The sequence below is a fragment of the Onychostruthus taczanowskii genome, unplaced genomic scaffold (assembly GCF_017590055.1).
Source record: "Onychostruthus taczanowskii isolate IOZ18803 unplaced genomic scaffold, ASM1759005v1 scaffold84, whole genome shotgun sequence".
Taxonomy (NCBI): domain Eukaryota; kingdom Metazoa; phylum Chordata; class Aves; order Passeriformes; family Passeridae; genus Onychostruthus; species Onychostruthus taczanowskii.
In genome coordinates this window covers 3,049,460-3,065,540 of record NW_024506332.1, presented here as the reverse complement: position 1 = coordinate 3,065,540, position 16,081 = coordinate 3,049,460, and the positions used below count along the sequence as shown (strand labels likewise).

Here is a 16,081-nt window from a genome sequence, read left to right as displayed (position 1 = left end):
GACCCCAGTCCCCCCTGCCCAAGATTCCCAAGGAAAAGCAGGAGGCAGCTGCGGGGGGTCGTGCCGGCTGGCCCTTCCCCGCTCCCAGCCCTCCAGATGTTTTATTGCCCTGTGTTTAATTAACATTTCCAGCCACGTGCTGAATGGGGAGCTCACATCTGCCCCTTCTTCCCAGGCTGCTCCTTGGTTTAGGGGCACATGGAGCAGGGCTGTGGGTGCGTCCAGGGGTCTGCGTGAGTCCCAGGGTGCTGAAAAATATCAATAATCGTAATAATGCGTTCTTTTCGCCCATATTTCCCGTAAATCACATGGGACGAGGCGTGAGGAGGTGGCTGGTGCCCAGCAGGGGACACTGGGGGTGAACGTCCCGTGTGCTCCCCAGGTGCCCCAAAACCGCCCGCGACCTCCTAAATGACAAAAAAAAAAAGGCAGCCCTGCAGTTTTGGGGCGTTTCCCAGCATTTCCGTGGGTCCTACAAACATGGGAGAGCCTCCTCGGTGGGTTCCATCTCCAGGAGGTGACACCTGGCGTTCTGGGGGGGATGGAGGGGTGGGGGGTGCGAGGTGGGACCCTCAGCCACCCCGGGACCCTCAGCCACCCCAGGACCCCCCTCCGGTCACCCCAGGAAGTCGGGACACCCCGGGACCCTCAGGTACCCCAGGACCCCCCTCCGGTCACCCCAGGAAGTCGGGACACCCCGGGACCCTCAACCACCCCAGGACCTACGCCCAGGACTTTCAGGACCCCCCAGGACCCTCCCTCACTCCGTTCTCCATCTCCCACTCCCCCCCGACACATTTTTTCCCCCCGGGCACGGGGACCGTCACTACCTCTCCTCCCCTCCCCTGGGGGCAGGCGGGGGGTCTGGGGGGGCTCGTTTACCCCCCCCCCCCGCACCTCCCGGTCCCCGTTATTTTCCTCGTTCCGTGGCTCAGGGGGAGGAGGGGGTGAGACACCGCAGGAGTTTTAGGGTAACCCCCCCCTCACCATTTCCCGTCCTTGCTGCTCTCCCGACTTTAGGGACCCCCGAAAGTGGGGGAAGGCTCGGGGGAGAGGAGGGGGCCCATGGAGGGTCACCCCGAAGCCCCCCAGGGGACCCTTCCCCAGGCGGTGCCAGCCGGGCGATGGCAGCGGGGGACGGCAGGGGTGACAACGAGGCGCTAATGTCGCATTGGCACGTCCTGGGGACAGCGCCCGGCCCTGTCCCCCCGCCTCGGGTCACCTCCCGTGTCCCGGAGTCACCTCCCGTGGCCCCCAGCCCACCTCCTGCCCCCCCAGGACACCCCTTCGGGAGGGTCATCGCCACGGGGGGACGAGAGGCAGAATTTTGATGATTTGGGTTAAAATTGAGGCGCATTTACACCCCAAAAATCCCCAGGAGATGCCCGCAAACATCCCCGATGTGCCCCCCTCGGGCGGGGAAATGGGGGAAATGACCAGAAACGGCGATTTTCTGCCCCCGGGGGCTGCGGTTCGCCTGGAGAACCCCGAGGAGCGGAGCGGGGGTCCCGGAGCAGCCGGGGGTCCGCGGGACCTGCCCCGGGACCTGCCCCGGGAACTGAACCGGGATCTGCCCCGGGAACTGCGCCGGGAACTGAACCGGGATCTGCCCCGGGAACTGAACCGGGATCTGAACCGGGATCTGCCCCGGGAACTGAACCGGGATCTGCCCCGGGATCTGCCCCGGGGTGCGGGACCCCCACGGGGCGGGAGCCCCCGAAAATCCGCCTGGGCCGGGGGACCCCGAACCGCCCGGGAACATCCGGGAGGGGGGACCCCAGCACCGCCCCGGGGGGGTCCCGAGAGCCGCTCCGGGACAGGGACCCCCGGGAGCACCGGGGATGGGGGTGCGGGGGGACCCCGGGGCGGGGGCGGGGCACAACGGAGGGCGGGTCTTCCTGTCGGGGTCGGTTATTTTTGGGGGGTCTCCCTGCCGGGGTCTCTTATTTGGGGGGGTCTCCCTGTCGGGGGAGGGGTGTCTGTTATTTTGGGGAGGGTCTCCTTTCCGGGGTCTCTTATTTGGGGAGGGTCTCCTTTCCGGTCTCTGTTACTCGGGGGGGGTGTCCGGTATTTGAGGGGGGGCTCTCTCTATCGAGGGCGTGGTCTATACATATATGGGCGTGGTCTAGCGACTCATGGGCGTGTCGTCATATGGGCGTGTCTTTGATGGGGCGTGGCTATCCTGGGCGGGGTCCGGCGCTTCCGGGGCGGGGCCGGTATCACCGGAGGGGCGGTGTCAAGTAAGGGGCGGGGCTGGGGGCGTGGCTAGTGGCTTCGTGTGGGCGGTGCCGGTATCTCGGGCTGGGCGGGGCCGGGGGCGGTGCCGGTATTACCGGCGGGGCGGTGCCGTTCCGGTGGGCGGTGCCGTGCCGGTGGGCGGTACCGGGGCGGTACCGGCAGCACCGTCGGGGCGGGCCCGGCGTGCGGAGCGGGCGCGGCCATGGCGCTGAACCTGGCCAAGAACGGGCGGGCGCTGCAGGAGGCCTACGGGAGCGTGGTGGCCGCGGGGAGCCGCACGGACTGGTGCGGGGCCGGGGCGATGGGGAGGGGGCTGCGGTCGGGGGGATCAGGGGTTCCTGGGGGATCAGGGGGACCCTCAGGGGGTCCCTCAGGGGGATCAGGGCATCCCTGGGGGGATCAGGGGTTCCTGGGGGATCAGGGGGACCCTCAGGGGGTCCCTCAGGGGGATCAGGGCACCCTGGGGGGATCAGGGGGTTTCTGGGGGATCAGGGGTTCCTGGGGGATCAGGGGGTCCCTGGGAGATCAGGGGGGATCAGGGGGTTTCTGGGGGATCAGGGGTTCCTGGGCTGGGGCTGGCAGGTCCCCGTGGGGCTCTGTGCCTCACAAGGTGCCCAGGGTGTGTGAGCACCCCAGACGAGCGCTGTGCTGGCTAAAAAATCCCATTTCTGCCCCAATTTCAGGGCTCTGTTCACCTATGAAGGCAACAGCAATGACCTGCGAGTGGCTGGCTCCGGAGGTGAGGATTTTGGGGACCATCCCCCTGCTTCCAGGGGGGCTCCCAGGGCTCCCCTCCCTGTCCCTGCCTGAGATGTGGGGGGGTTTTAACCCCCGAGGGTGTTTTGGGGGTGCTCTGAGCAGTGGGAGCTGTGCTGGGGTGTCTGCTGGGATTTTGGAGGGAGGGATGTGCAGCAGAACCTCTCTGCCAGCTCTGCTTCTCCTTTCCAGTCGTTTTCCCCCCTGTCCAGAGGATCCAGAGTCTGGCTCCTGGCTGCTCCTGGCATCCCTGAGGTGTTTAAATCCCGGATTTTAAATCCACGTGCTGCTCCAGAGCCACTCACTCAGCCAGGGCTCCCTGCTCGGTGCTCTGAAAGCCCCTCACGTCCAATTCCCTTCTTCCTGCCATTCTTTTTTGATTTATTTTCTGTCTGGCTGCTGATTCCCACCCGGGCACCCCTGGCTGGGAAGCTGAAGCCTTCAGGAAGCAGCAGCACATCCAGGCTGCTTTCCCCACGCTTGGAATTGCATCCTCTGCTCCCTCCCCAGCCTCTCCCTGAATTTCCAAGTGCTTTTCCCAGCCTGTGGGAGTCTCTGGGATGCTCCACAGGGTCTGGTCCTGGAGAGTTTTGTTGAGGAAGCCTCTTGCTGGGACCCAAATGAGGGTTTTGGGGGGTTTTGGGGAGCTGCAGAGGGTGGGCCCCGAGCTCCTCCCAGCATTCCCTCCCCAACCAGCTCCAGACTTCCAACCTTCAACTTCCCTGCCGGGTTTGGAGCTGAATTTAGAGCCAAACCATAAATATTTAATAGGGAGGAGGAAACGATCCGGGTGATGCTGCAGAGCAGGGTGAGCTGTGTTGGCCTCTTTGCTCCTGCCGGGGGTGACAAGGACCTTTTCCCCCCTCTCAGGGCTCACACAGCCCAGCACAGGAGGAGCTGTGGCGTTTTTGGGATGGGAGTGTGCGTTTTTGGTGGTTTTCCTCCTTTCCTGCTGGTTTATTGGGCTGGTGGGAGCAGTCTGTTCCCTTTCCTGAGCCCTGGGTGGGATTTTCCCTCTGGGGTTCTCTCCCAGGTGCCCAAAGCAGCCCTGAGGCCACCCCAGGTGGCTGTGACAGGGAGGGAGCCTGGAGGCAGGAGTTTCCTCTTGCTGCACCAGCAGGACCTTGCCCTGTGCTGCTTTTTGTTTCCTTCTCCACTTCCCATCTGCAGAGCAGGAAGAAGGCTCAGGCAGCTCCTGCCCTTCCCTCAGCCCCGTTCCCCCTCTCTGAGCTGTTCCTGAGCCTGGCTTTGTGCAGGAACCCCCGGGCCAGGCTGGCAGCTGCCTGCTCTCACTGCAGCTCCCCAAAACCAACGCAAAATCAAATTGCATTTCATAGCACAGCTTAGCTCTGATCTGCCCTTTTTAATGTTTTAGGGTTGAATTGCCAGAACTTCGTTGTCTCTGCCACGATCTTCTGTACCAGAGTAGATTTGATAGAGACAGAAATGATCCATTTATTTACTTTTATTGATGAGCCTTAAAGTAGCAAATCAGCTTGCAAGGCAGAACTCTGCAGCAGCTGTGTGAAGACAGACTCCCACTTCCCTGAGGCCCGGGGTCTCCCCAGGTGGAGGCCTGAGGAGGAGGAGGCGATGAAGGCTGCTGGGGGCGGGGAATGTGCTCTCAGAGCAAACTGGGGGGGCTGCAGGGAGCAGGGCTGGGGGGTTTGGCTGGGCTCACCCCTGTCCCCCGGCAGAGGGGGGGCTGCAGGAGATGCTGGAGGAGCTGAGCAGCGGGAAGGTGATGTACGGCTTCTGCCGCGTCACGGACCCCAACTCGGGGCTGCCCAAATACGTCCTGGTCAACTGGGTGAGTGGGGACACCTGGGGACAGCCCTGGGGACACCGGGGACACCTGGGAACAACGCTGGGGACAGTGCTGGGGACACTGGGGGCAGCCCTGGGGACACTGGGGACACCTGGGGGCAATGCTGGGAACACCGGGGACACCTGGGGACAACGCTGGGGACAGTGCTGGGGACACTGGGGGCAGCCCTGGGGACACTGGGGACAGACCTGGGGACAGTGCTAGGGACACCTGGGGACACTGGGGACAACGCTGGGGACACTGGGGGCAGCCCTGGGGACACTGGGGACAGTGCTGGGGGCAGCTGGGGACAGCCCTGGAGACACTGAGGACACTGGGGACAGTGCTGGGGACACTGGGGGCAGCCCTGGGGACACTGGGGACAGTGCTAGGGACACCTGGGGATGCTGAGCAGCTCCCCAAAACCAACGCAAAATCAAATTGCATTTCATAGCACAGCTTAGCTCTGATCTGCCCTTTTTAATGTTTTAGGGTTGAATTGCCAGAACTTCGTTGTCTCTGCCACGATCTTCTGTACCAGAGTAGATTTGATAGAGACAGAAATGATCCATTTATTTACTTTTATTGATGAGCCTTAAAGTAGCAAATCAGCTTGCAAGGCAGAACTCTGCAGCAGCTGTGTGAAGACAGACTCACACTTCCCTGAGGCCCGGGGTCTCCCCAGGTGGAGGCCTGAGGAGGAGGAGGAGGCGATGAAGGCTGCTGGGGGTGGGGAATGTGCTCTCAGAGCAAACTGGGGGGGCTGCAGGGAGCAGGGCTGGGGGGTTTGGCTGGGCTCACCCCTGTCCCCCGGCAGAGGGGGGGCTGCAGGAGATGCTGGAGGAGCTGAGCAGCGGGAAGGTGATGTACGGCTTCTGCCGCGTCACGGACCCCAACTCGGGGCTGCCCAAATACGTCCTGGTCAACTGGGTGAGTGGGGACACCGGGGACACCTGGGGACAACGCTGGGGACAGTGCTGGGGACACTGGGGACAGACCTGGGGACAGTGCTAGGGACACCTGGGGACACTGGGGACAACGCTGGGGACACTGGGGGCAGCCCTGGGGACACTGGGGACAGTGCTAGGGACATCTGGGGACAGCGCTGGGGACAGCTGGGACAGACCTGGGGACACTGGGAACAGCAGGGACAGTCTTGGGGACAGTGCTGGGGGCAGCTGGGACAGCCTTGGGGACACCTGTGGACAGGGACAGCCCTGGGGACACTGGGGACAGACCTGGGGACACTGGGAACAGCAGGGACAGTCTTGGGGACAGTGCTGGGGGCAGCTGGGACAGCCTTGGGGACACCTGTGGACAGGGACAGCCCTGGGGACACTGGGGACAGACCTGGGGACACTGGGGACAGACCTGGGGACAGTGCTAGGGACACCTGAGGACACTGGGGACAGCGCTGGGGGCATCTGGGACAGCCTTGGGGACACCTGTGGACAGGGACAGCCCTGGGGACACTGGGGACAGACCTGGGGACAGTGCTAGGGACCCCTGGGGACACTGGGGACAGCGCTGGGGGCAGCTGGGACAGCCTTGGGGACACCTGTGGACAGGGACAGCCCTGGGGACACTGGGGACAGCCCTGGGGACACCTGGGAGAGCCCTGGGGTAGCCCTGGGGACACCTGGGAGGGGACAGCCCAGGGGACAGTTGGGGACAGCCTTGGGGTGTCCAGCCTGGAAAGGAGACAGCTCTGGGGCATCTCAGAGCCCCTTGCAGTGCCTTGGGGAGCTCAGGGGGGGCTGGGCAGGGGCTCAGGTGAGCAGGGGGGGCTCAGGGGGGCTGGGAGGGTCTCAGTGGGGCTGGGCAGAGGCTCAGGTGAGCAGGGAGGCTCAGGGGGGCTGGGGTCTCTCTTGCAGACGGGTGAAGGCGTCAGTGACGTGAGGAAAGGAGCCTGCGCCAACCACGTCAGCACCGTGGCCAACTTCCTGAAGGTCTGACCCCCCTGGTGCCCCCCTCGGGCACTCCCTGAGTGCTTTGGGTGGGGGGGGACCTTCGACCACCCCCCCTGTACCCCTCAGGGACATCTCCCAGTAAAGCAGCTCGCCCAAAATCCCCTCTGGGCGTTCCCTCCTCGTCCTTCCCTCGGCAGCTCTGGGAGCGCAGCCGGCAGCTCCCGGCTCCTGCTGTGGGTCTGGGGGCTCCCAGGGCAACCCCTGAGCCCCGTGCCCCTTCCTCCTGCCCAGGGGGCTCACGTCACCATCAACGCCCGGGCAGAGGAGGACGTGGAGCCCGAGCTCATCATGCAGAAGGTGGCCCAGGCCTCCGGGGCCAACTACAGCTTCCACAAGGAGAGCAGCAAGTTCCAGGACTCAGGGCCCCAGGCTCCCGTGGTCAGTGGAGTCTCTCAGGGGTTTTGGGCCCCCCTGGGTGGGGGGAAGCTCTGGGACCCCTCTCATGCCGCAGTGGAAGGGGTGCCCTGGTTGTTGTCACCTCTGTGGGGTGTCCAGGGAGAGCCTGGAGCCCTTTCCAGTGCCTCAGGGGGTTCCAGCCCACCCAGTGCCACCCTTGCCATGGCAGGGACACCTCCCACTGTCCCAAGCCCTGTCCAGCCTGGATGGGGCTTGGATCCCCCAGGGGTGGGGCAGCACCTGTGGCAGGGCCAGCAATTTCCCATTTTTGGCACACATTGCTCAGCCAGCCCTCCTTTAAACTGTGGGGCAGAACATCACTTATGGGAGTCCTAAGGGAGGCCCCAGACTGGGCTGATTTGGGCTGATTTTGGACAAAAGGTGCAAGGGAGGTTTTCTGTGTCTGCTCAGGGCTCTGTGTACCAGAAGACAAACGCCATGTCTGAGATCAAGAGGGTCAATAAGGACAATTTCTGGGCCAAGGCAGAGGTGAGAGAAGGCGTGCCTCGGAGCACAGGGTGTTTGGGTTCAGCTGGAGATTGTCCTGCAGTCTCAGGAGTCCTGCCTGGGGTCAGGGGGCTGCAGAGCTGCTGCCTTGGAGGGGCTGGAGGTGCTGCTTTATCTCCTTTACCTCCCCTGAGTCTGGCCCTGGCTCTCCTGGCAGGGCTGGGCTCCATCCCAGCTCGCAGGCAGCCCCAGCTGGGAGAGGGAGCTGGGTTCTGGCTCTGCAGGGCTGCTGCGTTTCCTTCCCTGCACCTTGGGTTTGGTGGGCTTGGGCAATAGCCTGTGAAATGGAAAAGTGTCCTGGGGTCCACCAGGAGCCCCAGGACCTGCTGTGTGTCCCCTGGGATGTGCTGTGTCCCCTGGGATGTGCTGTGTGTCCCCTGGGATCCACCACGAGCCCCAGGATCCCCCGTGTCCCCGTGGGATCCCCCGTGTGTCCTGGGATCCCCCGTGTGTCCTGGGATCCTCCGTGTCCCCTGGAATGTGCTGTGTTCCCAGGATCCCCCATGTCCCCCTGGATCCGCCATGTGTCCCAGGATCACCCATGTGTCCCCTGGGATGTTCTGTGTCCCCGTGTCCCCCCCATGTCCCCCCAGAGCATGCCGTGTCCCTTGGGATGTTCTGTGTCCCCGTGTCCCCCCCGTGTCCCCCTGGATCTCCCGTGTCCCTTGGGATGTTCTGTGTCCCCGTGTCCCCCCCGTGTCCCCCTGGACCCCCCGTGTCCCCTGGGATCCCCCATGTCCCCGTGTCCCCCCGGAGCGTGCCGTGTCCCGGCCGTTCCGCGCTGCCCGCTTTGCCGAGATCCCGTAGGGGGGCTGCAGCGCTGGCAGGGGACCCCCGCCCCTGGAGGCCATCATCCCCCGTGGTGTCCGCAGAGGGACGAGGAGGAGCGGCGGGCGGAGGAGCGGCGGCGGGCGGAGGAGCAGCGGCAGCGGCTGGAGCGCGAGCGGCGGCAGCGCGAGCTGCAGGAGGCCGCGGGCCGCGAGCAGCGCTGCCAGGCCCGGGCCCGGGAGATCGAGGCCCACAGGTCAGTGGGGCTGGGGGCTCACGGCCTGGCCTGTCCCCTGGGGTGTCTCTCTGTCCCCCTGTCTCTCTGAGCTGCCCCCAGTCCCGCGGGGTTTGCTCCCCAGGGAGGGTTCCGGGCGTTTCGCTGCCGGCGTTCCTGCAGGCCCGGGAAATCCTGACCCAGCTGAGGAGGGAACCTCTCCCTGGCGTCACCCCTCAGCCTCCCTGCCCGTGGATCCTGCTCCAGGATTCCAGGATTCCTCCCCCTTCTGCTCCCCAGATTTGCCTGGCACCACGCCCCTGTTTTTGGGGTGTCAGAGGTCCGGCGAGCTCCAAGCCCCGCGTGGATGACTCCAGGGAAACCTGCCCAGCTCCCATACGGAGATGCTCATGTCCCTGTCCCCCAGGAATAGATTTCCCTGGAGGGACCCCACTTCTTGCAGCAGCTCCTGCCCCTCTCACCGTGCTCCTCTCCTCAGGGGTGACCCCTCAAGTGTCACCTTGTCTGGCCTGAAGTGAGGGGGAGCATTACCAAAGTCAGGGATGGCCTCCATGTCCCATTCCCTGGGACCTGCAGCAGTGGGGTGAGGTCTCAAATGCTCGGGTTTAACCCATTTTTGTGCCCACAGGAGACTCCAGCAGCAGCAGGAGGCTGAGAACAGGGACAGGGAGCAGCAGCAATGGGTGAGCTCTGGTGTTGGCCCTAGGTGGGAGAGACCTGGGACAGGGCAAGTGGAAATGGCCCCAGGTTGCACAGGGGAGGTTCAGGTTGGATATTGAGGAAATTCCTTCATGGAAAGGGCAGTCCAGCCCTGGCATCCCCATTCCTGGAGGGATGTGGCACTTGGGGACACGGCTCTGTGGTGGCCCTGGCCGTGCTGGGGAGCAGCTGGGCTCTGCTCTCAGGGGTTTTTCCCCACCAAAATCATTCCCTGGCTCCGTGGCACCAAATCCCTGCTCCCAGCCCGGAATTCCCTCAGCTTCTTCCTGGGTCTGGGGCTTCCTCCTCATCCTCCTCCATCACAGCTCCTCGGGTCCTGCGGGGGCAGAGGGGGGCACAAGGGGGCTCGGGGGGCTGGGGGCTGGCTCTGGGGGTGCCTGGGGTCCCAGCCCTGCCCCGTGCTGCAGACGGAGCGCGCCGAGGAGGGCGAGGCACGCCGGGGTGTGAGGAGGAGCGAGTCGGTGGAGAAAGCCCAGGTGAGGAACTTCCCCGGGGCAGGGGGGGCTGCCTGGGCCCTGTGCCCCCCGTTCCTGAGCCCTGAGTGGCCCTGTGCCCCCTCCCCGGGCAGGAGGCGGCCACGCTGATCGCGCAGAGAGCTGTCAACCCCCGCGACATCTTCAAGCAGAGGGAGAGAGCGGGACCGGGGGACACGGGGCTGCCAGCACAGCCAGGTACGGCTGGGGACACGGGGAGGGCATGGGGACACAGCCAGGTACGGCTGGGGACACGGGGAGGGCGTGGGGACACAGCCAGGTACGGCTGGGGACACGGGGAGGGCGTGGGGACACAGCCAGGTACGGCTGGGGACACGGGGAGGGGATGGGGACATGGCCTGGGGACAGGGCAGGGGCTGGGGACAGAGCATGGGACAAGGCAGGGGCTGGGGACAGGGCAAGGGCTGCCAGCACAGCCTGGGGACAGGTCATGGGCTGGGGACACAGCCTGGGGACAGGGCAGGGGCTGGGGACACGGCCTGGGGACAGGGCAGGGGACAGGGCAGGGACTGGGGGCACAGGGAGGGGACAGGGCAGGGGCTGGGGACACGGCCTGGGGACAGAGCAAGGGCTGCCAGCACAGCCTGGGGACACAGCAGGGACTGGGGACACAACCTGGGGACAGGGCAGGGGCTGGGGACACAGCCAGGTATGGGATACTGAGAAGCCCCAGCAGGCAGCTCTCAGCACACTGCTGTTCCCTGCCGGGCTGTGTCAGGCTCTAGACTAGTTTTAATCACAAAGACAGCAGATTTCCGAGCTCTGTTTCCCCTTCTGAGCCTTAAAGTTATTTATTTTTTTTTTATTTAATTAGAGTTCGATCTGTTCACTCCAGGAAAACATCATTATTGCAATCTGTCCCAGCTGAATGAAATCTCACCCAAATTTTTTGCACTGCCCCAGCCAGGCAGAGCCTTGTGCTGTCAGAAGAGCCTGATCTGATCTCTGTTCAGATAGAAATCAGGAAGTTTGCAAGGCAGAGCTGAGAGCAGCTGAGGAAGTAGCTGTGACGGGCGCGTGACACCCCTGGGTGGCTGCCTCTGCCTCTTCCTCCTCCTCCTCATCCTCCTCAGCCCAACCCCCTCTAAAGCACCTTGGATTGATCCACAATAATCACTTTCACTTGCTGATAGGAGCAGGAATTCTACTTCCTTGGGCATGGGTAGGAGAGGAGGGGATGCCACGCTGGGAAAATGGCTTTTGTGATGGTTGAAAATCTCTTTTTTGATCATGAGGAGGGACTGACTTGGAGGTGTTTCATTAGGATTCGATGGTTTTCACGGAGGAAAGGGAGATAAATGCCCTGGAACTGATCAGAGATAAGAGTAGGCAGTGCTGGTAGGGCTGGTCTGGGAATTGTCCTCAGCTTTTGTTTGGTTTGGAGGTGGAGATGAGGAGAAAGCAGCTCAGTTCCCTCCTGCCACAGGAAGTGCCCTGGCAGAAACCAGTTTGCATCACCCCCTCCCAGTCTGGTGTCTGTGGACTCCGGGTGCTCCCAGGGTCACCCTGGAGAGCCAGAGGCTCCAGCTCTTCCTCCTCCACCAAAACATTTCTTTCTTTTTTTTTCCATTTCCCCCTTGCCTGCCGCTGCAAACCAGTTACCAAACCCGTTTTCCTAAACCAGGAGCTGGAAAATCCTGCCTGGGCGGGCGAGGCGGCAGCGTGTGGGTGCAGAGCTGGGCTGGGAGCCCCTGCCTGAGCAGCCCCCTCCCCTCTCTCTGCAGGGAAGCTGCGCAGCCCCTTCCTGCAGCAGGAGCTGAACTCGGTGCCCAGCCCTGCCTCCCCCAGCCGGGATCTCTGGGGGTCCCCCCCGGCCTCCCCCGTGCCTGCAGCAGGTACCTGCTTGGCTCCCTGCTCTCCCCAGAGCTTCTCTCCTCGTTTTGCCAGCTGCATCTCACAAAATCCGGAGTGTGGTGTGGAGGTTTCCGGCTGGTTTTCCCCTGGGGGCTTTGCCTGAGCGCGATGCTGAGGATGAGGATGGTTGCTGCCTGTCCTCAGCTCAGTGCCAGGGGGATGGGGATGTCTGCTGCTGGGATTCGGGCTGGAATTTGGCTCTGTGCACCCCCAGCCTCCCTCCAGAGCTGCCACAGGGGCTGGGACAGGCTGGGACTTGTCCAAGGTGCCCCAGTGCCAGCCCAGGTGGCTGCACCCCCAGCCCCAGGGGCTCCAGAGCTGCTCTGGGCTCTTTCCCTGTGCCAGTGAAGCACACAGGGAATGCCCAGTTGGGAAGGGATATCCTGTGAGGATGGGAGACCCTGGCACAGGTGCAGTGCCAAGGGCAGGCTGGACAGGGTTTGGAGCCCCTGGGGCAGTGGGAGTGTTCCTGCCCAGGGCAGGAGTGATCTTTCAGGTCCCTTTGAGCCCAAATCATTCCAGGATTCCATGTGCTGGCTTAGACTGGATGTTAGGGGTGAGCTCTTGCCTGTGGGGGTGGTGGGAGCCTGGCACAGGGTCTGCCCCTGTGCCCCTGGCAGTGCCAAGGCCGGGCTGGGCAGGGTTTGGAGCCCCTGCCCCCCTGGCAGTGCCAAGGCCGGGCTGGGCAGGGTTTGGAGCCCCTGCCCCCCTGGCAGTGCCAAGGCCGGGCTGGGCAGGGTTTGGAGCCCCTGCCCCCCTGGCAGTGCCAAGGCCGGGCTGGGCAGGGTTTGGAGCCCTGGGGCAGGGGGAGGTGGCCCTGCCATGGCACCTCCCGGTGCTCTGGGGAGGCAGTGACCCCAGGGCAGGGCTGGCTGTCCCCAGAGCTCTCCCCCTGTGCTGCAGGTGGCACCGAGGACTGGCCCTGTCCCCAGATCACGGAGTCCCAGATGGGTTGGGCTGGGCTGGGATCTCAGGGATCACCCAGCTCCACCTCCCCTGCCGTGGGCAGGGAGCAGGGACGTGCTGGGGCCAGCTCTGCTGTCCCCAGGCCACTGTCACCGCTAGATGCTGCTCTTGGCCAGGACTCTGCTCCAGCCCTTCCCTCCGTGGCAGTTCCTCCATCCTGAGCCAGTCCATCCCTTCCCTGCCAGGGGTAGATCCCTGCTTTGTCCTTCCCCCTGCTCCCCAGAGCCCTGCTCACTCCCTGCCCTGACACGGGGACCTGGGGACACCCTCACCTGTCCCAGGTGAGGGGACAGGGTGTGGCTTTGGTGACAGAGCCCTGGTTTCTCCCCAGGACGAGACTCTGGGTACAATTCTGGTGTGCCAGGGTCCCAGGTGGAGGAGAACCTGTACGAGGAGCCCCCTGAGCCCTCGGCCATCTACGAGGAGCCCCCCCAGGTGAGTGTGGGGACCCCAGACTGGGAGAGCCTGCCTTGTCCCACCCCTAGGATGAGCCTGGAACTAAAAATCTGAGATAAAATGATTGGAAATGGTGGAACCCCGGAGCTCAGGGGTGCTCAGGATGGCAGAGGGGGGCTGCTGTGTCCCTTCCCAGTGCTCCCAGTGGGAGACACTGGTGCTGAGTCCCTGGCATCCCGGGGCTGCTCCAGCTGTTGTCAGAGCCACATCCCAGAGCCAGTGTGGGGAGAGGATCCATCAGCCTCTTCCAAAGCCCCTTCTCCTCCTTCCCTGCCATCCCAGAGCTGCCCATCCCAGCTGTTCCTGGTGCCTCCAGGGCTCTCCAGAGGCTCCTCCTGGGGTTGTGCTGTGCTCCCCCTCTGGTTTGTTCCCTGCTCACCAAGCCACCAGCATTCCAAGCATTTTCTCGTTCTGGAGCTTGTCTGGAGGTGTCCAGCAGCTTCCAAAGGGTCCCAGAGGAGATGGGCTCGTGATCCCCTCAGCCTTTCCTGAGGAAAGCAAACCTCAGCCAGCCAGGCTCCAGCAGAAACGTTTCAGGAGCTGTTGGGGCTGAGGCTCTGTGTGCAGCAGGGGTCCCTGGGCTGCCTGTGGGCTGAGATCCCCAGGGACAGGCACTGCTGCTGGGCCACGCGGCCTCCTTGGCTCAGAGCTGGCTTGCTGCTGTGGCAGGCAGGTGGCACAGCTTCCCTGGAGCCCAGGTTTTATTCCAGAGGGCACTGGAACCTCCAGCCACGGCTCCCCACGCCTGGGGGGGCTGATGGACAGTCCTGGGCACTGCACACTGTTGTTCTCTTCCCTCCCACTGCTCTCCTGCTAATTCCTGCTCTCCTCTCCTTCCTGAAGGAACAAGTTGACGATGCCAAATACGACTACAGGGTGGAGTACCAGGAGCCCCCCGACCTGGCGGGGAAGGGGCTCTGTGCCCGGGCACTGTATGACTACCAGGCTGGTGAGACCCTTGTCCTGTCCCTCCATCCCTTCTCCCAGCTCTCTTGGAGCCCCCTCAGGCACTGGAAGGGGCTCCAGGGGAGCATTCCCAGCTCTCCCAGCCTGGCTCCATGGCAGAGGAGCCCTGGAGCAGCTCCGTGGCCGCTCTGGGCTCGCTCCAGCAGCTCCACATCCCTCTGACCCTGCAAACCCCAGAGCTGGGCTGCTTGGGGCGCTCTGAGCCCGCTGTCCCCTCTGTCCTGCTGCAGCTGATGACACCGAGATCTCCTTTGACCCCGAGAACATCATCACCCACATCGAGATGATCGACGAGGGCTGGTGGCGCGGCTACGGCCCCGACGGCCACTTCGGGATGTTCCCGGCCAACTACGTGGAGCTGATCGAGTAGGGGGGCTGCCGGGGGGCTGCTGGGGGGCTGCAGACCCCTGGGACTGCTCCAGACCCCTGGGACTGCTCCAGACCCCGAGCCCTCCCAGCTCCTGCCCGACTCTTCCAGCGACACGTGGCTTTTTCTTCTCTGTTTCTCTCTCTCTCTCTCTCAGTGAAGTGCCATTCCCCAGTCCCTCGGCAGTGGGGGCCCCCCAGCGCTGCCCCCCTGTCCCCCATAGCTGCCCTTGGGTGAAGGAAGGGTCCCATCCCACCCTGAGCCCGCAGTGCTGGTCTCCCCCTCCTCCCTCGGCTCTGGAGTGGGAAGGAGGGCGTGACAAATCCCTCACGGGAATTTTCAGGGAACAAATTACCTCCCCCCTGTGCTCCCTCCCTCTCTCTCCCCGTGACCTTGGACCTGCTGCAGCCATGCTGGAGAAGCCGCTTTCCCAGGGTGATTTCATTGGAAAAGCTCATCAGGATGGTTCTGGGGTCCTGCAGGGTCTGGCATGGCCAGGAGAGGTGAATCCTGTCCCCAGCACCCTGAGCTCACCCCCTGTGAGATCCTGTCTTCTCCTCCCTGCTCTCCCCACTGCTCCCTTCCCTCACCCCAAACGTGCTGCGGGGGTTTGAACTGGGGGTGAAAAACCTCCCCTGCAGCACAGATCCAGCTTGGGACCCCCTCCCCAGCCCCAAACTCACTGTGAACACGGAAAAGCCCAGCCCAGCCCCTCCCTCTCGCGTTTCCCTGCCCTGCTGTCACTTTAGGAATAGAAGGAAAGGTTGGGGGGGTCCCAGCTCCCCCCCCTCCTGCAGGTGCTGGGGGCCGTGGTGGCTTCTCTGAGTCCCTCCCCCCGAGCTCCTTCTCCTCCCCTCTCCCCCCCGGGCCCTCCCCAGCATCAATAAAAGGGCTTTTCTTTGGTGATGGATGTAGCAGGATCCTGGTGGGAGCTGGGGAGGAGCGCCGGGGGTTTGTCCGCAGTGCCAGACACGGGGAGGTGCAGGTGGGGCCCCCCCAGCTCCGGGCAGGCCCCGGCATTGTTGGGCAGTGACTCACGGCTGGGGGGGCCACGCGTGTGACGGTGCTGGCGGCCGCAGCTGCCACGTGGCCCTGCCACCGGCGGGGCCCGGGGAGCCTGCGGGGCCGGCGGGGTGGGGACCCCCCCAGCATCGCCCCCCAGCATCGCCCCCAGCCTGAGCCCAGCCCTGCCAGCTGGGGAGGGGTCACACGTGTGGCATGTGTGTGCTCTGGGGGCTGTGTCTGGGATCCATCCCCGGCCAGGCGGGGCAGGGTCCCCGTGCCTGTGTGACCCGTGGGGTGGGGGGGATTCCATGTGCAAAGTGTGTTCCATGTGTGGGATCCCATGTGCAGGGTGTGTGTTCTGTGTGTGTTCCATGTGTGGGATCCCATGTGCAGGGTGTGTGTTCTGTGTGTGGGATCTCACCTGCAGAGTGTGTACAGGGGGCACAGGGGCACCAGGGATGCCAGGGTATGGTATGGGGGTACAGTGGGTGCCGTGTTTGGGGCTACAGGGGCACAGGGGTTTGGGGGTACAGGGGCACAGGGGGTACAGGGATATGGGGGCACAGGGGGTGCCAG

The 16,081-nt window shown here is 64.1% G+C and overlaps 1 protein-coding gene across 4 annotated transcripts; it reads left to right on the top strand.

The window, feature by feature from the left end:
• The first annotated feature begins 2,416 nt into the window (after window positions 1-2,416).
• Window positions 2,417-15,383, top strand: DBNL (drebrin like). Of its 4 annotated transcripts, XM_041424683.1 has the most exons (14): window positions 2,417-2,523; window positions 2,922-2,977; window positions 4,692-4,804; window positions 6,676-6,750; window positions 7,003-7,149; window positions 7,579-7,656; window positions 8,547-8,698; window positions 9,306-9,360; window positions 9,805-9,873; window positions 9,966-10,068; window positions 11,616-11,726; window positions 13,043-13,146; window positions 14,011-14,116; window positions 14,364-15,383. In XM_041424683.1, exons 1-14 carry the CDS (start codon window positions 2,441-2,443, stop codon window positions 14,501-14,503), a joined length of 1,392 nt encoding a protein of 463 aa, XP_041280617.1. In that variant the 5' UTR covers window positions 2,417-2,440; the 3' UTR covers window positions 14,504-15,383. The 4 variants fall into 4 exon arrangements, with proteins under 4 accessions (XP_041280617.1, XP_041280614.1, XP_041280613.1 ...); XM_041424680.1 differs by lacking the exons at window positions 2,417-2,523; window positions 2,922-2,977; window positions 4,692-4,804 and adding an exon at window positions 5,618-5,731; XM_041424679.1 differs by lacking the exons at window positions 2,417-2,523; window positions 2,922-2,977; window positions 4,692-4,804 and adding an exon at window positions 5,618-5,731 and having other exon boundaries at window positions 11,595-11,726.
• The last annotated feature ends 698 nt before the right edge of the window (window positions 15,384-16,081 follow it).